This window comes from Podarcis vaucheri, assembly GCF_965113315.1.
Source record: "Podarcis vaucheri genome assembly, chromosome: 6".
In the NCBI taxonomy this organism is placed as follows: Eukaryota; Metazoa; Chordata; class Lepidosauria; order Squamata; family Lacertidae; genus Podarcis; species Podarcis vaucheri.
In genome coordinates, this window is record NC_138764.1 from 52,161,511 (window position 1) to 52,183,361 (window position 21,851).

The window sequence follows — 21,851 nt, forward strand, 5'->3', positions numbered from 1 at the left end:
ACCCCACTCCAGGATCAGGATGGTGGAAAGTTACTTTGCTTTAAACTCACTTCTGCAGGTTTAAACAGTCCAAAAGAGATCCCCCTTCTTTGAACCGCCGACCTTTTGATCAGCAAGCCCAAGAGGCTCAGTGGTTTAGACCACAGCGCCATCCGCATCCCTACGCAAGAGTAAGACCTCGGGATGACAAGCAGTAGTGTGCATGTTGAACATTTTAATAAATGCACTTAACCTGAATACTGCTCAGTTAATGCTTGGGACCCTTAGGAGAGTGCTTTCCTATATTTAAATATATGTGAACTACTTTGAATACTCCAAAGTGGCCAAGCTTTATTATTTTCAAATTCTCATTCAATTCCTCCTCACAATTAATTTGTACTGTAGGCCAATGTTGGCTACTATTTCTTCACCCATGGAATATATTTCATATTGTGAGCACTTTGAAGGTATATAATGGAAAACAAGATACAGTGGTACCCCGCAAGACGAATGCCTCGCAAGACGGAAAACTCGCTAGACGAAAGAGTTTTCTGTTTTGGAGGTGATTCGGAAAACGAATTTCCTATGGGCTTGCTTCGTAAGATGACAATGTCTTGCGAGTTCCTGCTGGTTTTTCCCCCTTCCCCCCCCTTTTTCTAAGCCGCTAAGCCGCTTATCAGCTGATCCAATCAACAGATAAGCCGCTAAAAGCCGCTAAAAGCGCTAATAGCGCTAATCCATCAATGGGCTTGCTTCGCAAGACGAAAAAAACGCTAGACGAAGAGAATCACAGAATGGATTCTTTTCGTCTTGCGAGGCACCACTGTACCGGTAGCTGTATAAATTGGAGTGTGTGTGTTTCTAAATACTCCCAGAAGAACTGGAACTCTAGGAAGGTAGGTTGCTCCTCAAATTAAGAAATGAAGGGGAAAATGATTTCCTGTTCACAAAATGCAGTTGTGCAGCACAACGAGAAGGGAGATTGTTAACATCTCGGGTCATCTCAGAAACTGGTGCTGGAAAATGACTTGGCAGCCTTGGACTAGATGATCTACCTGAGGACCAGCGTATGATGAGATACTTTTCCAGGCATTTAAGACTTTGCTAGCCTAGCCTAAAATAGGAGATCAAATGAAAGGCATTACTTTATAGTAGATAACGCTGCCATTTCCAGATAGCTGCGCTTCAGTTAAACCCACTGAACCAAAATCCTCTGTGCATTTCAGCCTGGAAAATTAGCCTGCTGAAAGATATGATACAGGACAAGCAAAGTGACTGGACTGCATACGTTTTACGCTCATTACCATAGATGCAGCCAGCTGATCCATTTTCTAACCATGCTTCTTTTTAATTTGAGAGGCTGATTTTGAAGCGGCAGAGATTCTCCGGCTCAAATAACAACCCCCCCCCCCCGAAAGGATACAGAAAGAAAGAAAAAATGCTGGGATTCGGGATCAGTGGCATGTGCTCCCCTGTATCCATGTGCCTGTTTTATTGAGAGTCCCTGTGGATCGCCCTCCCATCAGATGTCAAGGAGACAGATAACTATACAACTTTTAGAAGGCATCTGAAGGCAGTCTTGTATAGGAAAGTTTTTCCCATGTTTTAGCATGCTTTTATATTTGGTGGAAGCCGCCCACAGTGGGATACAGATAGGTGGGATGCAAATAATAAAATCATCATCATTTTCACATATTTGGAAAGCAGGTGGCGCTGTGGGTTAAACCACAGAGCCTAGGACTTGCCAATCAGAAGGTCTGCGGTTCGAATCCCCGCGACGGAGTGAGCTCCCGTTGTTCAGTCCCAGCTCCTGCCAACCTAGCAGTTCGAAAGCACATCAAAGTGCAAGTAGATAAATAGGTACCGCTCCGGCGGGAAGGTAAATGGCGTATTTGTGTGCTGCTCTGGTTCGCCAGAAGCGGCTTAGTCATGCTGGCCACATGACCTGGAAGCTGTACGCCAGCTCCCTCGGCCAATAAAGCGAGATAAGCGCCACAACCCCGGAGTCGGTCACGACTGGTCCTAATGGTCAGGGGTCTCTTTACCTTTACCTGCTACCCAATGCAAGTGCCTTCTGATTCTGCCTCCCCTTGACCTCCCAGCCACCACCATGGTTCATTTCTGCTATGACCATTTTTAGGTTTGATCTTCTGAACAGAGCCTGATATGGATAAAATAAAAATGGCATCGACAGTTAGCAAGCGGGTACAGGCACTTTGGCAATGGCAAAGTGTACAGTGAGTGTAGGGATGGAAACAGCTCAGTGGCAGAGCACACACTCTGCATGCAAAAAACCCCCAGCTTTGATCCCTGTCATCTCCAGCTATCACATAGCAAGTGATGGGAAATGGAACTCATAAGAGATTTCTGAGTCTGTCTTGACTTATTTAGAGGTTTCTGAAAGTATAAGCAACGTTTTAGCCTAATCTAAGCAACAGCCACTAGCCCTTTGGAACCCACTGCAACAGGATCCCTGATAAGACTGTCCAGACTCTGCTTAGAAACTTCTAATGAAAAAGAGTTAGTTTATTTATTGGTTTAATTTCAACAGCTAGCATACTGCTTAATTATAGTCAGTGTACAGGAGACTAAAAATGAGTTAAAACTATAAAATCAGTTCAAATACCTGCTGCAATAAAAGGCCCAGGAAATTCAACAGGGAGAGGGTCCGTCTGACCTCAGCTGGAAAAGTGTTCCATCAAACTGGGCCCACAACACTGAACACAAGCAACTGGTGGATATAAACTCTGCATCCAAGCCATGGGGGACCACTAACAGGCAGTCCCAAGTTGGACCCAAGTTGTTAAAGGCCTTGTAAAATAATATAAGAGCCTTGAATTTGGCCCAGCAGCATATGTGCAGCCAGTGGAAGCTTTTGAGCACCCGAGTTATCAGCTGGCAATAGTCTGTCTCCATCAACAGCTTAGCTGCAGCATTTTGCCCAGCTGGAGCCTCTGGATCAGGCCTTCTGGGATTAATAAATATTGGCTTGCCTGTGAAAATTTCAAGGTTTGCTGAGAATATGTATGCAAAGCACTATGAAGTGCAATATAAATGCTAAGTTTTCATTCTTCATAGAGAGTTTCTTCATAAAGTCCCACAGTTCTCTCGACTACTGCTCAGTGGGCTCCGTCAGTGGCCCAGAAAACATTCAGCGCTTAACTCTATCAACCACCCAAAAAATTAAGGAAAGAAATTAACAACTCCACTGAAATTGCACAAGAGTTTGCTGCACACGAAGAGTCATATTACTAAAGTTCAAACATCTCATTGTAACCACTCATTGCAAACCACTTGATATTGAGGCTACATATAAAGGCAATGCTTATGCAACTTAAACTCTACTGGCACAATTGTACTTCAGTAATACTTGTTTATTAGCCAAATGCATCTGATCTCAGAGGCCTGCATGACAAGTTCATTACATATCAATTTAATTAGCCAATTTACATTTAATTTACATTTCAATTAATGTCTTTAGCAACAAAACGTTGCATTAATAGGGTAATTGCCTGTTAGGCAATATGTAAAAGAATAAATAGCCACATTCTGAGGAAGCATTCCTATTTTCTACATTTTATTACCATAAATAACCTAAATAATTATTGCTCTTAAGGGGCCATGTCCCAGTTCCCTTCTGGGCCTAATTATAAAGACTTAGTACCTCATTAAGCAAAATGGTTTTGAAGTCACAGAAAAGCATTACTCTAATCGTGACTCATTAGTTTCAACAAAAGGGGGTGTAGAAACTGCAAAACAGCACATTTAGACATAGTATATTTGGTGGTAGAGAAACAGAAACCCACTTATGAGGCGGCTTTCAGAGTTTTGCAGGTGTTTCCATTGAAACCCAGCTTTCCAAAGGCTTTGTGCAACTTTGATGAATGAAAAAGATAAGCCCAGAAGAAAAATTAGGTCAGAGGAAGCCCTGTCATGGCAAGGTCTATCATGTTCCAATAGCTTTGTTCCCATAAAGCTGCAGTCAGTCCGTTTGAGCTTCAAATTACTATAGACTTAAAACACATCAAAGATCAATTCTGCTTCCGAAACTTAAAAGTCAGACAATGCAGAGCAGCAATAATCTTATGTTAAAGTGATCTCCTGCAGACTTAAGAGGCATGATCAATAATAGATGGGCTGAAAACCTAGTTAGCCACCAAGCTCTGTGGGCAGGATCAGTTCAAAGGAATGTTACAGCATATATTTAGAAAACATTCTAGAACCCGCTCTCAGGGAGAATCCCATTGGTGCAGCCAATGCTCTATAGCAGCAAGAGAACCCAGATCCATGCACTGTTCCAGCATGCTGGCTTCCCACAGGAAATGGGCAACCTACCCCATAATCCGCTTTTGTGGTGTTACAGGGAGTCGTGAAGCACCCTTTCAGCTTACACAGGTTGCTAGTTATACTGAAAGAACTGCAAAAATCTGCAGTTGCATGCTGATTCTGACATACTGAATGGTCCTTGAATTGTCCTCTTCCTATATGCCTGATCTAGCCAGTTCTCCTCGTGGAATAAGGTGGAGAACATGTTGAGATTCACCAAGGAGGAACCAAGAGGTAATGCTTAGTATGAGTCAGCGGTGTAGCGTGGGCTGGGTAATGGGGGGGCATTGCTTCGGGGATGATTGGAAGGGCGTGTGCCTGCCCTGTTGCATCCTCCTCACATCACCTTGTGGGCCCACTCTGGGCACTGGGAAGATACACTCCACCACTGGTTGAAGGAAGCATCATAGGCCACCTACTCCACGCACACACATACTCTAATCTCAAAACAGGAAATCCAGAACTGGAGCATCTGCAAAAGTTGACTGTCCAGTTCCTTCTCTGAAGACCTTCAACAAGGGAGGACTACCATCAATTTGTTCCACTGTCAGACTATTTGCTTGTCTCCAGCTCATTCGCCAGGATTTCTCACAGTTTATGGACAGAAGTTGTAAAAGCAGGCAGAACTGATTTCAATCAAGGTAATTTAGTGAGAAACCTATTTAAATCAAGTTTCTCATGGAAACTTCTTCATATACTTGATGAACAATGGTACAAATTTGAGCAATGACTTGTGTTCAGTTGCAAGTAAATGGTGCATTTTTTGCACTGTTGTTTCATTTTTACAACCAGGTGTAGCATTTATTTGTTGCACTGAATGTGTTTTCCTTTTTTACCTACCTATATATTCCCATCTATAGGGCCTGCCTTATGACTATCTGCCATGGTATTTGTGAAGCTCAACGTGAGTATATAAGAAACCTGCACACAGCACATTGCCTCCTTTTCTTTCCAGCGTTGCTCCTTTCTGATTTACTCTGCTTTGGACCAGCTCCACACTCACAAAAACAAAGTAGCAAAAATGAAAAGCTCATAATTGACAGGTTGAAGAAAAGTGTGATAATTACTGGATGAACTGGAGCAGTTTATTTTCACTATAAAGTGAATATGAAGTGCCTGTGCTTGGTAGATAGAGTGGAAAAGAATCCTGAGAAATGATCAAATTGGTTCATTTACATTGAAGAGCCTCCTTTAAGCTCAATGTATCTGGTAGGAGGCATTAATTCAGTTCTGAAATTGAGTGTAAGGCTTGCATACTTGTACTCAGATTAATTACTATTAAATAAGTTATTATTCTAGAGAAACTTGGTGTTTACTTTTTTTAAAAAAATGTTTTATTATTTTATAAATCACAATTTTTAATACACTCTGTATGAGAGTATGTCCAGCAGGGCACCATTCCACCCCCAATGCGGCATTTCCATGTGCTCTGGCACTCATCACAGTGTGTCCTGTTGTGCCAGAAGCGGTTTAGTAATTTTGGCCACATAACCCGGAAAGCTGACTGCGGACGACAGCTCCCTCAGCCTGAAGCGAGATGAGGTCTGCAGCCCCTAGTCAAGTTTGACTGGACTTAACTGCCCAGGGGTCCTTTACCTTTAATGTGTATATGACGCTATCGGGAATAGTCATTAGGCTTGGGGCACAATGATGACACCTAACTTTTAATCTGGTGCCTGGATAAAGTGCTGGGACTGGGTGGTTCGAGGTTGGAGAGAAAGGTATATGCTAATGTTAGCTGGGAAAGCCTTTCTTACTTTAGTGGGTACTGGTTCTATACTCCAAGGGTCCCTGAACTTCTAATTTGTTTTACTCATTTATATTGCATTGGGCTACAGGACCTTTTTCTCTTGTTACTTAAATAACCCCAGTAAAGTTTGCTTCTATAAAGAATTGATGTGTGTCATTAAGGAGAACTCAGATTCTAAATTCAGTGTCTAGGCTGCACTGAATGAATGAATGCAGTGCCTAGGCTGCTGGGTCACTGAGGCTGCTGGGTCCTCACCAGTAATGTAACTTATGTGAGACAGTGTTATGAATAATGTAGGGGAGGGGGTGCTGTGGTTCAGCATTAGTGCTCTGGACCACTTGAGTTCCCTTAGTTGTTTCCTGCAGTGCCTCACAGGTGGAATTTCTCCCACATGTGTTTTGTGGCACTGTGGGTTAAACCACAGAGCATAGGACTTGCCGATCAGAAGGTCGGCGGTTTGAATCCCCACGACGGGGTAAGCTCCCGTTGCTCAGTCCCTGCTTCTGCCCACCTAGCAGTTCGAAAGCACGTCAAAGTGCAAGTAGATAAATAGGTACCGCTCCGACGGGAAGGTAAACAGCATTTCTTTGTGCTGCTCTGGTTCGCCAGAAGCGGCTTAGTCATGCTGGCCACATGACCCGGAAGCTGTACGCTGGCTCCCTCGGCCAATAAAGCGAGATGAGCGCCGCAACCCCAGAGTCGGACACAACTGGACCTAATGGTCAGGGGTCCCTTTACCTTCATGTTTGGAAGGGCCTGATTAATGCCTGTTTTCCTGCTATCCCAACACAAAAGAAGGCTTAGTAATACTTGTCCACTGTAAAGAGTTCCATCTCTACTTTGTGTGGCAGCCCCAATCTCTTCTCTTGCTCATTCTCCATTATCTCTATTCTGCCCCTGTGTAGTTCTGCTTTCAGTTTTCATCTCTTACTGCTATTGATACTGAGCATATTATGATTTAGAATATTTGCTAAAGCATTTCACTTGTTTAAGTCATTTCCTATATTTGTCTCTACTTTTGTTCCTACTCTTGCTTCCTAGTAGTAGTAGTAGTAGCAGTAGCTGGATGATAAGGTTTGCTCTGGGATTTCTGAAAATTCACCATTGTCCAGAGCTAAACTGTCCAGCAAAGCGCCAGTCCTATCGACTGCTTGATTGTAAAATAATTTCAGGGAAGATTTTACCAAAAATCAAAGAATATATTGCAACTGAAGTTTTTGCTTTTCCATTTCCCCACTATCCATACTATGGATGGTGCCTTAGCCAACCCAACAATGTCTTTCCCTCTGCTTTTCAAATACAAAATGGTGCATACATAAGAAATAAAAAGCTCTAATTTATTCTACAAAAGTGTTCATCAAGTAATAGATGGGACTCGAGGAAAAGATTAAGAGCTTACATTTTTCATTTGACTTATTTCACATAAAATTTTATAGAGGATAAAATGATGGGAGGCAAAGAAGCAATGATATTTCTGTTTTATCTCCGTCTGAGGCCCATAAATCTTCCTGAAGTATCATTAATTATAGCAGCGTCTTTCATGACGCTATTGTTAAAGGTCTAGCTGCCTTCGCATTATAAGCCCCCTATTTTCATGGGTTTATAATGTGAGTAGAAGAATTGTTTTAGGCTAAACTTTGCTTAGGCAGCATAGCTGCTGAGGAAAATTATTAATTTTATATAGAGAGACTGAGCTTCTGAACAAAAGCAATCACCTACTGGGCATTCTAATTTAATACAATAGCACATACACACTGCTTCAGTGCAGGGAACTAAGCACAGTTTTGATGTGTTTAGCAGCATCACTTCATGTGTCTCTGGGATAAATTTGCTTGAAGCACCTGATCTACATCCACGTTGGAAGATGTGAATCAGTAACAGAAACAATGACGTCTTAGGCTGGAAACACTGATCTGGATCTCTGCTACCATAAGCCTAGGTTGGCTATATAAAGACTGTGCAGCTTGTTCAGGCCCATCTGCCACTTTCAAGACTGGTCCACGTCCCTCTGGGTAACTTCCAATGCTGTACCCCCACTTGCGTAACAATACAGTGGTACCTTGGTTCTCAAATGCCTTGGTACTCAAACAACTTGGACCCCAAATACTGCAAACCTAGAAGTAAGTGTTCCCGTTTGCGAACTTTTTTCAGAAGTCAAACATGCTCCGCCCCCGGCGTAGACAGCATTACTCCGGAACTCCTCAAGGCTAATGTTGAATGGTGGGCTCCTGTGTTAGCTGCCCTATTTACCAGCATAGATCAATCGGCCACTATCCCTGAGGACTGGGGATTAGCAATCATCATCCCTTTATTCAAGAAAGGGAGCCGATCAGACCCGGCTAATTACAGGCCAATCAGCCTCCTTAGTATCATTAGCAAACTGTACGCTGCCCACCTATGCGACAAATTAGTGGACTGGCTGGAACAAGACCACATTCTTTCAGAAATACGGGCTGGTTTTAGGGCAAATCGGTCAACCTTAGACCAGGGCCTTGTTCTCCAACATCTTGCGGAGATATATACATCAAGAAAAGGAGGTTCCCTATACGTGGCCTTTCTAGATTTCAAATCTGCTTTTGATTTAATACCGAGGGACAGGCTTTGGGGAAAGCTAAGCGCCGCAAATATAAACAAACGCCTACTGTATCTCATCCACAGTCTATATGAAAATACTCGGATCCGGGTAAGGTGTGACCGACTGGGCCACCTATCCAAGGAAATCCAAATCCACCAGGGGGTCAGGCAAGGGTGTGTCCTTGCGCCTACTCTATTTAACTTCTATATCAACTCGTTAGTAGGAAATATGGAGAAAGAAAATGCCCACACACACCCCAATTGGCTGGTACGCCCCTCCCGGTCCTTTTATATGCGGATGACACAGTTTTAATTTCTTTTTCTTGCGTTGGATTAAGAAAACTTTTGAGATCTTTTACTAAATACTGCAGCATCGAACAACTAACAATTAACTACAACAAATCCAAAGTCATGGTGTTCTCTAAAAAAAGGAGGAGGCACAAATGGAGAATAGACAATCGCTCAATAGAACAGGTACCAACCTTTAAATACCTGGGTGTAACCTTCCAGGAAAGGTGCTCCTGGCGCTTTCAGATTAATAATACTATTGCAAATGCAGAAAGATCTACCAAAGCGTTAATAAGATTCTTCTATGGGAAAGGGGGCCAACACATACCGGCAGCCTCCCAGGTCTTTGCTGCCAAAATACTATCACAATTGTTATATGGATCCCAGATTTGCAGCTTTAAAAACCTTACTCTTTTAGAGGCATTCCAAACTAAGTTTTTCTGCTGCCTGCTGGGGATCCCTTCTTGCGTATCCAACATAGCGGTCCGTTTGTAGGTTGGGCAAATTCCTATTTGTACTCGGATTTGGATATTGAAGATTCATTATTGGCTAAAGCTTATTTTCTTCCCGGTTGGGCTGGCACCTTTAACCTTATTAGATACCTACCAATCCAAATGGAAAGTTACACTGCTGGAAAAGCTTAAATGCTTGGGGATCCCACAGCAGACCCTGATAGCGACAGGCTTCGAGAAAGCTAGGACTACAATTCGCCAGCGTATCTGGGACGTAGAATTACAATGCCACATGAGCGAAATGATCAAACATCCAGCAATAAGGGACCATGGGAGAGGTTTCTCTCCAGCTAATTATCTGTCAGGTCTTCAGGTACCCAAATACAGACGGTCTTTTACCCTCGCCAGATTCAACGTTCTCCCTTCTGCCTTACTTCAGGGCAGATTTGAGGGTAAACCATATACAGCACAGGTCTGCCCTTGTGGCTCATTGGAAGTTGAAACTGCTCCACACGTACTATTACGTTGCCGTTTTTATGAGGATATACGTTTGACTTTTATTACACCTGTTTTGCAAAAGTCCAGGAAAGTATCGGAACTCCATAGTTTAAAACTACCGCTAGAGGACAAGAATCCCAAGACTACATTAAATGTAGCCAAATTCTGTGTGTCAGCAATCAATCGCAGGAAGCAAGTGGTATCCCATAATGACCAAACCCCTAAATGTTAACTACAGGGAGCACGCTAATAATTAATTTTAATTTTATATTTAAATCCTTGTTATATTCATATTGTCCTTTGTATTTCTGATATTTTTTATGATCTGCGATATTGTGTGTGTTGCGGCTGGTCTGTGGCCGTATTAATAAATTCATTCATTCATTCAAACATGCTCCGTTTTGAGTGTTGCGCTTCCGATTTGAGTGCCACACTTCCATTTTGAGTGTTACACTGAGGTCTGCCTATTTTTGCTACTTATTTTGTGTTTTTGCAGCTCTTTTTGTTTTATTTTTTTGACTGTGTGGAACCCAGTTCAGCTACTGAGTGATTGTGTGACTGCAGTACACTGTTTACTGCTTTCATTTTCTGGATCAAATTTGCAGATGACACCAAACTGGGAGAGGTGGCTAATACCCCAGAGGACAAGATCACACTTCAAAACGACCTTGACAGATTAGAGAACTGGGCCAAAACAAACAAGATGAACTTTAACAGGGAGAAATGTAAAGTATTGCACTTATGCAAAAAAAATGAGAGGCACAAATACAAGATGGGGGACACCTGGCTTGAGAGCAGTACATGTGAAAAGGATCTAGGAGTCTTGGTTGACCACAAACTTGACATGAGCCAACAGTGTGACGCGGCAGCTAAAAAAGCCAATGCAATTCTGGGCTGCATCAATAGGAGTATAGCATCTAGATCAAGTGAAGTAATAGTGCCACTGTATTCTGCTCTGGTCAGACCTCACCTGGAGTACTGTGTCCAGTTCTGGGCACCACAGTTCAAGAAGGACACTGACAACCTGGAACGTGTCCAGAGGAGGGCAACCAAAATGGTCAAAGGCCTGGAAACGATGCCTTATGAGGAACGGCTAAGGGAGCTGGGCATGTTTAGCCTGGAGAAGAGGTGGTTAAGGGGTGATATGATAGCCCTGTTCAAATATATAAAAGGGTGTCATATAGAGGAGGGAGAAAGGTTGTTTTCTGCTGCTCCAGAGAAGCGGACACAGAGCAATGGATCCAAACTAAACATTAGGAAGAACTTCCTGACAGTAAGAGCTGTTCGACAGTGGAATTTGCTGCCAAGGAGTGTGGTGGAGTCTCCTACTTTGGAGGTCTTTAAGCAGAGGCTTGACAACCATATGTCAGGAGTGCTCTGATGGTGTTTCCTGCTTGGCAGGGGGTTGGCCTCGATGGCCCTTGTGGTCTATTCCAACTCTATGATTCTATGATTTTTATTCCTACTTTAAATCAGCTGTAAATAAGTCTGAATTTTATTAGAACAGTGCTTAGCCCTTCCCCCTTTGTCTTTTACTATTCTAAATCTCCTTTCCTAAGGCCTCTTGTGAAATAGGGAAAGAACAAGCATACTTCAGAATACCACTTTCATCACCTACAGTTTTCTCTCCATGGGGAAAGGCTATAGCTCATTGGCAGAGCATCCATTTTCCATGCAGAAGGTCTCTGGTTCATTTCCCAGCATCTCCATATGGGCTGGGAATATTACTTGTCTGAAATCATGGCAGTCCACTGCCGGTCAGTGTAGACATTAGTATAAGGCAGCTTTTATGCGTTTCAAATCTAAAAAGCTTCTAGTCCACCCTTGAAGATTCTGGAAATGACACACGGGGGAGCAATTATAAAAGGTGGGAAAGAAATACCATAAATAAATAAATCTTCCACAGCTGTTGGGCAGTATACTTGTCTTTCCTTATTGCAATGCCGATTCTGTTCCCTTAACTACTTTTGTACACCATGGAATTTGCATGGAAACCAAATGCTTGTTTATAAAGCTGTTGTGCTACCAACTTTACTGTGAAACATGGACCATTTATAAACACCATCTCAAACTCCTCAAAATATTCTATCAACAGCGTCTCTGAAAAAAATTACATATCACTTGGGAAGACAGGCAAATTAATGTCAGCGCACTGGAAGAAGCAAAGATCACTGTCGAAGCAATGATTCTTCAACCTCAACTTCATTGGACTGGTCATGTTGTTTGGATGCCTGATTATCGTCTTCCAAAGCAACTACTCTATTCCCAACTTAAGAATGTAAAGTGTAATGTCAGTGGATAACAAAAGAGGTTTAAAGACACTCTCAAGGCAAAAAAAAAAACTGGGGAAAAACTGGGAAACACTAGCCTCCAAGCGCTCCAATTGAGAACAGCCATCACCAAAGGCATCATGGACTTTGAAGAAGCATGAACTCAGGAAGATCTAAGAGGAAGGCACATTTGGCAAATCCTCACTGTGATCAACTCCCACCCAGAAACCTATGACCCCACTGTGGAAGGATGTGTGGATCCAGCACTAGCCTCCAAAGTCACTTGCGGACTCACTGTTAAGACCACATTCATGGAAGACAATCTTACTTGGCTACAAGTGATCACCAAAGAAGAAAGGAGTACTACCAGAGGACCAGGCACCATCAGATAATATTGAGGGCTCATTTGCCTAAACATATTCTATTGGCATGAAGATGCCATTGTCCAACAATCCCCTTTTCCTATTTAAACAAGCCAGGGATAGGAAAATGTGATCCTCCAGATGTTGTACTCCTGTGACTCCCATCATCCTGACTATTGACCATGTTGTCTGGCGCTGGTGGGAGTTAGGACCTGCCAACAGGTTCCAATCCCTGAAATAGGTTGGGCCAAGTTCCCATTCATAACAAAGGTCATAACATTTAAAATAGAAACACTCAGGAATAAGTGAAGTCCAACTTTCCTGGACATTTGTAGCAGACCTTATAATCACTTTTCTCCAACATTTTCCCTATCTGCTCTCCCCCCCCCCCCCGCTTCAACATGAAGCTGCTGAATTGGAATTAATAAGCAAATTTGATATTATAGTATCTGGTCTCTAGCTGACTGCAGAAAGTAATTTCCCCTATTCAGGCATTTGTATACATTATTGATCTCGCTCTTTCTAGCTGGAAATGGGTCTCTCTCACACACTGATTGAATCTTACTCATATGCTTGGACTCCATATTCATTTGTGTTCTGCTCAACATAGTACTGTAGCACACCTACTACTGTCTTTTGCATTGCTTCACTGTTGTTTTTTAACCCACTTCTCCCCCCACCTTCCTGATATGGAAATTGGTAAGAGGATATATTAGTTATATTTAAAACTCTAGAGACCCACGTGTGTGGATGAACACAAAGGAAAACGGCTGGTCCCTGTTTTCAAAATACAGGGCTTTGCAATTTCTCTGGTGAGAGAAAGCCCACAGCAGAATTTAATTCCCATCATTAAGCAGTTTAGTGAAGTGTAGGAATACAGGTTATTAAACCTTACTTATTCCGTTCAGCTGTGTGAAGCAGCTAACCCCCCATTTATGCCCTTTTCAATAAACAAACCACATACCAACAAAGTTTAAAATACTTACAGTTTCCAGGTCTCAGGCATGCATTTTCCTTCTGCAGCAGCAATAAAATAATGCAGGTAAAATACTTGGGAAGAACTACAACAATGTGCCTGAGGTTAGGAACCAAGATGAGACACACCCACCTGCATGGTACACAGTGAAGAGAGAGGAGAAGGAAGGAACAGGAAACAGTCTTTACTTCCTCCTTTTTAGGAGAAAAGGGGGCGTGACCTAACTGAGCATACTCTTTCAATTAGAAGACCCGTGGTCCTTAACCCCTTCATATACCAGCTAGCATATATGCATTGTTAGGTTTGACTGCTTAAATCTCCCACACTTTCTTCCTTTTATACTCAGTGTATATTCAGTGCCCCAGGCACACCAGTCCAAACCCTCAGTCTGCCATACTGGAAGGGGCTGGATGCAGCAGAGGCTCCCCACTGCTTAGCCTTGTCTGGATCCACCATTTGCTGCCATCAAGGGAGCTCTGTCCCATGAGAACTGGCCCTCTCTGTAATTTCATTGTAATATTTTCAACCCAGTACCTTCATTCATTCCCCACCCCAAAGCTGGTCTTAAAATGCATTTGAAACTATGTATACTAAAGTCCATGTCTCATTGGACCAGTCTACCAATAGGTATGATGAAGAGACACTAACATAATAACAAGACTACAAAAAAGAGATCTGTGGTGTCATAAGGGCAAGCAGATATATTATGGTGGACTAGAGCTCACTTCAGAATAAACCTGTTAGTTTCCAAGGTGCCACAGGACTCCCATTATGGGCAACTTTAAATGGAGCTTCCCCACCCCCCACATCATAGCAAGAAAACTGCCTTGCACTAATGGAGTATGCATGTTTGAAAGCTGATTGGCAGGGGGAGCGTGCCTTCAAAGAGGCATGCTCCGTTCGTGTGGTTTGCTTTGAAAACGTTTGCTGAAATTGATATATTTTTTCTTTGCAGAGTTTCTGATGTACCAAGCACTTTCAATGCAAATTGCTTCAAAACAGAGCTCTCTCAATTGCACTGGGGAATTCCCAAGCAGGAACTCACTAGTGCAGCTGATCCATGTGGGTCTCTCTGTTGGAGCTGATCAGCTGATTAGAACTGACATGGAGCCCCTCTTGCAAAGGGACCATTGGGAGCTCACTGTAGGCTCCTGATCATTCCACTGTACCTGCCCCACATGTGGTGGAGTGAGGCTACTAAGCATGTTTTGGTAAAAATAGTTTGCAGGCTAAATTAGGGCCTCTGCTGGGCCAAATTAAGCCTGCCAATCAGCGTTTTATGACCCCCAATTTAACAGGGGGACCACATCCTAATGGTGTGTCCCTGAGTTCACCTCTTTACTTTTTTGCATGCAAGTGAAAAGCTGCTATGTCTATGGGGAAAAGGAAAAGTATTAAAATAGGTTCAATATTCTTGACACATGTGATTGAGTTCTCTAAGAAGGGTCCTGCAATAGGCTGGAATATGTCTTTGTGGCGAGTCTGTACAGATGACAATTATATATAATAAAATCCAGAGACACATTACCCATCATAACGTTGAGCATTTGGCAAGTATAAAGTCAATCCAGGAATGCTTTTGCCTATGCAGAGCAGAACCCCCATTGCAAAAAAACTGGTTATCTGATAAGTTCATATACTCTACTTTTAGAGGGAAATACTGTAATATCATGAGGTGACATTTCCCTGATATTGTTCCATAAACTCACAAATGCATTCCAAGTGGCAAAACCAAGATGCAACCATAGGAAGCGACAGCTCGATTTCAGTGATTGAACTTTCATTGGTGGTGTCTTGATTTTGCCTTGCCTGGCTCACTTAACGAGGAACCACTGAAAAATTACAGGGAAATGTCATATTGTGATGAATCTTCTGTTAGTTTCAATTTACTGTCTGTCCTCCAAGAACCTTCATCTGAATATAAATAGGACTCAAATTTCCAGATATGTGATGATCAAAATATTGAATGCTTTTGTCTCTTTCCCTCCCCTTCTCCATTATACTATATTATGTAAATGCAGTAAATAGATGACAGATAGTGCAAATGAGTGATAATGGCTGAGTAACTGTGTTTTTCATTAATTCACACAGTATGTGTGATTACCCAGCCAACACACATTCATGTCTCATGTTCATGGCTTTGATGCTTTACAACAGATAAGGGGAACCTGTGGACCTCTGGGTTTTGCTGAACTATAACTCCCAACAGCTGCAGTCACTATGGCCAAAGGTAAGGGCTTATTGGAATTGGAGTCCAATAACATCTGGAGAGCCACATCTGGATTGCTTTGTAATATAAATCACCCTCACGGTCTGAAGACACTCTGCTGAACCTGAAGCATTTATGAAGTGAAAATATGTGCATGGACTTCTGCTCAAAACAGTTTTAAGATATACATAGTCCAGTATGGGGGGCTGATGTCCCTTCAGCCGGGTGATGAATGTATAATATAATATGCAAATGTGGAACACAAAGTGAATATGGTCTCTATCTGAGCAAAGAATATCAGTGTATTCTAAAACATGAGTTCTTTCCTTTTGTGCTAAAGCAAAAAGATTGTGTAAAAATAGTTTGTGAATTCTTCTAAAACCCTTAGGTAATCTCCGTCCTCTAATCTCATCTATAATCTATCATTCTACCTTCCCTGTTTCATTACGCTTTGATAATGTGATTCATTTTGCTCCCACTAGAGCTAGTTATAATCTCTTTTCTTATAACATTCTGCCTGTCTTTGTTGGATTGTTTCATTTTAATGTTTTTGGCTTCTTCCCTTGACTAAACAAATTTGTACAAATTGCAGTTTGGTTACTGTGAAATGTACTATTAATCCGGTAATTAATTAATCAGGGATGAACAGATGAAATGCCATCCAAGATAAGACAAATGGTCCATCAAGTCTCATAGATTTTTGCTTTCTGTTGAGGGCTTTAGCACTTACAAAGAAATGTACTAAACTACAAGTAAACAGGCAAACATGGAGTTTAAACGGACAGGAATAATTTTTCACTTTTGTACCAGCATCTAAGGAAAATTGATATGCACATTTTTGCTTACATCAGGCTTCCACAACCTGATGCCCTCCAGTTGTTGTCGGACTCCTATCTAGCAGCAGCCCCAGCATGGCCAATGGTCAGGGATGATGGCAGTTGTCCAAAACCTATGGAGAGTATCAGATTGAGGAAGGTTGGATTATACAAATAATTCAAAATGTAGGATATAGTGGATGATCAGCGCTCAGCTAAATCTCATTGAGTGCAATACTATTAGTAAAGACAGCAGTATGTAGGGCACAATAACCAACGTATTCTCCACTACTGCATTTCTTATTATTTAGACTAGCCTTCCTCAACCTTCAGATGCGTTGGAGTACAACTCTCATAAGCCAGGATTGCCAATGGTCAAGAATGTTAATTTGTTTATTGTATTTATATCCCACCTTCTTCTCCAAGCTCACAGTGGTGGTTCTCCCCTTCCTCATATAATTCTCACAACAATCCGGTGTGGTAGGTTAGGCTGAAAGGCAGTCACTGGTCCAAGGTCACTAGTCCAAGTGACCTTCATGACCAAGGGGGGATTTGAACGCTGGTCCCCCAGGTCCTAGTTCAGTGATGGGGAGTTGTAGTCCAGACATCTGGAGGACTTTGGTTTGGGGAAAAGCTGATTTAGCCACTTGGTGGAACGTAAGAGCACAGTTTATTTGCAAGATATGAATAAACAGAATGGAGCTCAAACTCAGTGCAAGGTAGTGAGGAACAGGCAGCAGCAATATTTTACACATAGGTGTAAAAGAAATGCATGGACAGGTGTGGGAGAAGAAATGTTGACAACTTACTTCTTATATAAAGGGTGTTTTGGGCACCAGAGGCTGCTTCATTTGAAAATAGTGAAGCATTTCTGTTTCAACTAGTGCAGTAAGCAGTTTTCATGAGAATGCTAATGGGTAATGGGAAATAGAGGGCTCGACCTGGGCCACACAATTGCTACCATGTCAGTATAGTAAGGTACACATCTTATTTTGTGCTTACCTGACCTGTGAGGTGACTTCCCCTAAACCACGGTTAAGGAACTATTGGTCCTCCAGATGTTTTTGATCTTCTACTCCCATCAATCCCAGCCAATGATGAGATATTGGGAGTTGGAGTCTAATTCCCCTAAAGGATCCAGTTTGCAGCTTAAGGGTGCAGTTTAGAGCTACCTCTCTCGATTACCAATAAGCATCTGAGGCACCATGTGCCTTTTGCCAACATCAACCCTCACCCCTTGGCAAGTTATCCCAGACAACATCCAAATTAGTTTGCTCCAGTGTGTTGTATGTAGGGATGCCTCTGATACTTCAAAGAAATTCAGCTGCCCCAAATGCAGCTGTTAATCCACCCAAAAGACTCCCTGCTCCCACACCAACCTGTTTGACTGTTAAGGTAATAATCTGAGGCTCTTGCGTACTACTGCCCTAAGGCTAGGTGAGCAATCTGGGGAAAGGTCTTTGCAGTTGCGATTCAAAGGCACTAAAATGTGACAAGCAGAGGTTGGATGGCCATCTGTCATGGATGCTTTAGCTGAGATTCCTGCATTGCAAGAGTTTGGACTAGATTGTTGGAAATGAGATCCTTGAGATCCCTTCCAACTCTACAATTAAGAGATTGTATTAGTAATTTTTTTCCTGATATCTTCCTTGTTTCCTGGTTGTATTTTATGACCTTTTAAAATATAATTTATCTATTGTGAGTGTAGGATACCTTGAAAATTCATATTCGGAGACGGAATAATTACTTTGATAATTAAAAGCCCAAAGTGTTGTGCCAACTCCAAGAGATTTCTTCCTGCATATGTAGCGCCTCTACCTCAGCATCTGCCACACAGCAAGAGTGCCAGCTGTTTATAACACAGGTCTGCATAACTCAGCGGATAGATTTGATTAACGACCGGTGAGGGGCAGTTTTCGTGAAGTCTGCAAGCTTATTTATTTATTGACATCCCACCGGAACTCCATCTCTTTAATGATTTTCAATCCCTGCTTTTAACTGGGTTTATAATCATTAATTTTAGTACTTTTATTTTATATTCCTGTAGTCCACTTAGAGGTTTTATTACAAGCAAGTTGTATACTAATTTTGTTCAAAAAATAAAATAAAGAAGTAAAACAGTGGGGGCTACAGGACAGCCCTGTAGACGTTGCTGGCCATGGACTGTGCTGGATGGGCAAGATGGGAGTTGGCTTAGAAGCCGCAGGTTAGCCACGGGATTAGGCACAATTTTCTGGTCCACCTCCGGTTTTTTTAAAAAAGGTTCTGCACAGGCCCTACTGAAGATTCATTACGCAAAACGTTTTAAAGCGCTTCTATGTAGGGGAACCCAATAAACTGATCAATCTCGGCCTTTATTAACTTCGGGTATTTACAATCCTTCCATCACTCAAAAGTCCCAAGACAGTTACAAGAACACACGTTTAGAAGGCAGATAATAGATTCAAAACGTCGCCATCAATGAAATACATGTGTTTCGACCTTCCCTTGTCACACACATCTACCATGGGAGCTTTTCCTTAAAAATAAAAAAAAATCCCTCTTTCCTTCCCCACTCTCGCCCCCTACATGGAGGAAGCCAAGCGCTGCAATCGGAACCGGAAGTGACGGTCGCCGGGGGCTGTGAATGAATTATATTTTCCTTTTTAAAATCCCTCTTTGCTTTTCAAAGCAGCGAGGGTTCCGTTAGCCACGCCCCCTCACCACCCTCAGGGGCCCCGTTTGCGTTCCGGCTGCCATAGTTACCGAGTCCGTCCAGGGCGGGCGGCGGGCGGGCGGGGCCTAGTTGTGCAGCACGTCCTGTGTGGGGACCGAAAGGTCCCCTTCTCCGACCTCTCCACCCCGTGCCTCCCCACCCTGCCTTTGCCGCCGCCGTCCTCTTCCTTCCCCATAATGTCGCCAAGCAAGGGCTTCCTCTGCGTTCTGGAGCTGCAGATCCGCTCGGTGAGGCGAACTAGGCGGCGGGGAAAGGGGCAAGATGGTGGCCTCTGGGTGGGACACGGGGGGATGCGAGAGGGGGAAGTGGGCAGGGAATGGGGGCCAAGATGCCAGGGCGGAGGGGGCGCCTCGGTGTCTACGGGAGAGACCTGGAGGAAGCGATTTGGGGGAGCCTTCCAAGTTTTCTTCCTTTGTGGGGCTGCTCTTTCGCCTTCAGGTTCTAACACTCTTGCTTTAAAACGAAATAAAAAGCCTCCCCCCCCCAATAATGAGGGTGGGGCGAGATGGGGGCGCACTCTTGATCTAATCCTGGCAGGGGTTTTTTAATTCCTCCTAACGGTGTTGGCGGAAATCGGGAGGGTGGTGGACCCGGTGCATGGCTGATGCGCCTGGTCTGTGACCCACTTGCTGCCGCTGGTGGATTTGTTACAAGCAAAGCTGCCCAATCAGAAAACGTGGTTCTATTTGATTTGTTTCTAAAATCCTGCCCCATCCAGCTTTTTCTTTCCCCCTTTCTACTGACTGACGTTCTCGAGTACATCTGGAAACTTCATTTTGCCTCTTCTCCCCTCCCCACCCCCAAACTTCCTGAAATGCTTCAGTAACCGTTAGATTAAATCTCCTCCTCTCCATTTCCTCCTGACCAATTAGACGCCAACGTTTTGCCTTTTTCGCAAACTCTGCACCAATCCCTATGTGGAATGTGAGTTGGGCACATCTGGTGCTGAATGCAATTAATCAGCTGCTAAAATACTTGCAGGAGTGACAAGTTTTGCATGTTACGCTTGGGCAAATCATGGCTTAGTGTGAATGTGCAGGTCCCCAGAGAAAAGATCATGGTTGCTTTGCTCTTTCTCCTGTCCTCCAGCGGTTGTACTGCTATGAGCTAAGCCATGGTTTGACTTAGTGTGCTGTTCAAACCTGGGCATGTGTCTCACTCCAGACAAACCACTAGCTGTAACTTTGTTCATGATGATGGTTACTTGTTTCCTGTTCTTTATTTGCTGGAAAGTTTGGAACACGAAAAAAAAGGGGGAGTTCATCTTTCTCTGAACTCCAAAGTAAAGTTTATACTTTAGGGAAGCTTTTAACGTTTGATGTATCATAGTATTTTAATTTTCTTTTGGAAGCCGCCCAGAGTGGCTGGGGAAGCCCAGCCAGATGGGCGGGGTATAAATAATAAATAAATTATTATTATTATTATTATTATTATTATTATTATTATTATTAGACCCTGAATCCCCAGATAAATGTTGGGATGCCCCATGTCATATGTCTCCATGATCCTGGGGGACTTTCCCCCTTCAAGCCCAACAATAATGGTTTTCATGTCTGAGAACTGGGGAGAGAACCAGTTCTAGATGGAGTCTCTTTCTATCTGAAGCAGCAGGTACTAACTTCAGGCCCAGGTGGCTTCAGTGCTTAGGAGTGTCAGGGATAGGCTGACCACAGTGACCTGTGCTCTGATACGATGCCATTTGAACCACTGTAATATGTTATATGTGGGACTTCCTCTGAGGATAGTGTGGAAGCTGCAGCCAGCACAAAATGTGACTGCATGTGTTGGGAGTTGTTTGTGGATAAACAGTCATTTAACACTGTAGTACCAGCTCCCTTTCTGTCGGTCAGCCTAATTCAAGGTGCTGACTCTAATGTGTAGAGCCCTAAATAGGTTAGGGCCCAATTACTTGATGGAACATCTCACACATATCTGTCAAGTTGAGTTCTGCAATTTGGTAGTGTAGGATCTTGCAGTTTCACTGGTTGAAAGGGCCTTTTTACAGTGATGCAGGGGGGATCCACAGCCTTCTTTGTGGTGGCAATCTGCTGGTGGAACTTCCACCCCCTGCCGGGCATACAGCTCTCCCCATCTTGATACCTCCCACCCCCACAATTGATGACTTTTAGAAAACTGCTTAAAACACTTCTTTTCACCCAGTCATTTGAAAGGTCTGTGAGTGGAATTGATAATTCTAATGCAGCTGCTGAGCTGTTGTATTGGTGTAATGTGATGCTTTAATTATGCTGAAATTGTTTTACTGTTTTATCTTGTGTGTTCATTGCCCTGGGATCCTATTGGATGAAGGGTGATCTATAAATGTAAATAATAAATAAACACGCATTTCAATATCGGTTTCATTTTTCTCCTAGCTTGAACTAAAAATTCAATACAGACTGCACTCTGATACAAGGCTGCTCCTGAAAATGGCATTGCCATATCTAGTTTCCCCCCTCTCCTGTAACATGTTTTTCTTTCTTTTTTAATTGAAACAAAACTATATGAAATTACTGCATTATCATATCGATAGAAGTTTGTGTAGAAATACTTAATGTTGTGACATTATGATATGCTTCATTTCCTTGCCTGTGGCAGCTGCAGCCAAAGATGCTGAGCAGGAGCAGACAGAGAATTCA

The 21,851-nt window shown here is 42.9% G+C and overlaps 1 protein-coding gene and 1 long non-coding RNA gene across 4 annotated transcripts in view; one reads left to right on the top strand and one right to left on the bottom strand.

Annotated features, from left to right (window-relative positions):
* The window catches only part of LOC309534574, a 73,930-nt gene extending 58,628 nt beyond the window's left edge, over window positions 1–15,302 (bottom strand). For all 3 annotated transcript variants that reach the window (XR_014220789.1, XR_014220790.1, XR_014220791.1), the window contains exons 1-2: window positions 15,185–15,302; window positions 13,486–13,607 (exon numbers count right to left, since the gene is read on the bottom strand). This is a non-coding gene — a long non-coding RNA (uncharacterized lncRNA). The remainder of the gene's footprint in view (window positions 1–13,485; window positions 13,608–15,184) is intronic.
* A 3,946-nt stretch (window positions 15,303–19,248) lies between these two features.
* Window positions 19,249–21,851, top strand: part of SPATA6 (spermatogenesis associated 6) — a 30,768-nt gene continuing 28,165 nt past the window's right edge. The window contains exon 1 of the mRNA XM_082226789.1: window positions 19,249–19,442. Within this exon, the coding sequence (XP_082082915.1) occupies window positions 19,392–19,442 (51 nt within the window). The 5' untranslated portion in view covers window positions 19,249–19,391. The remainder of the gene's footprint in view (window positions 19,443–21,851) is intronic.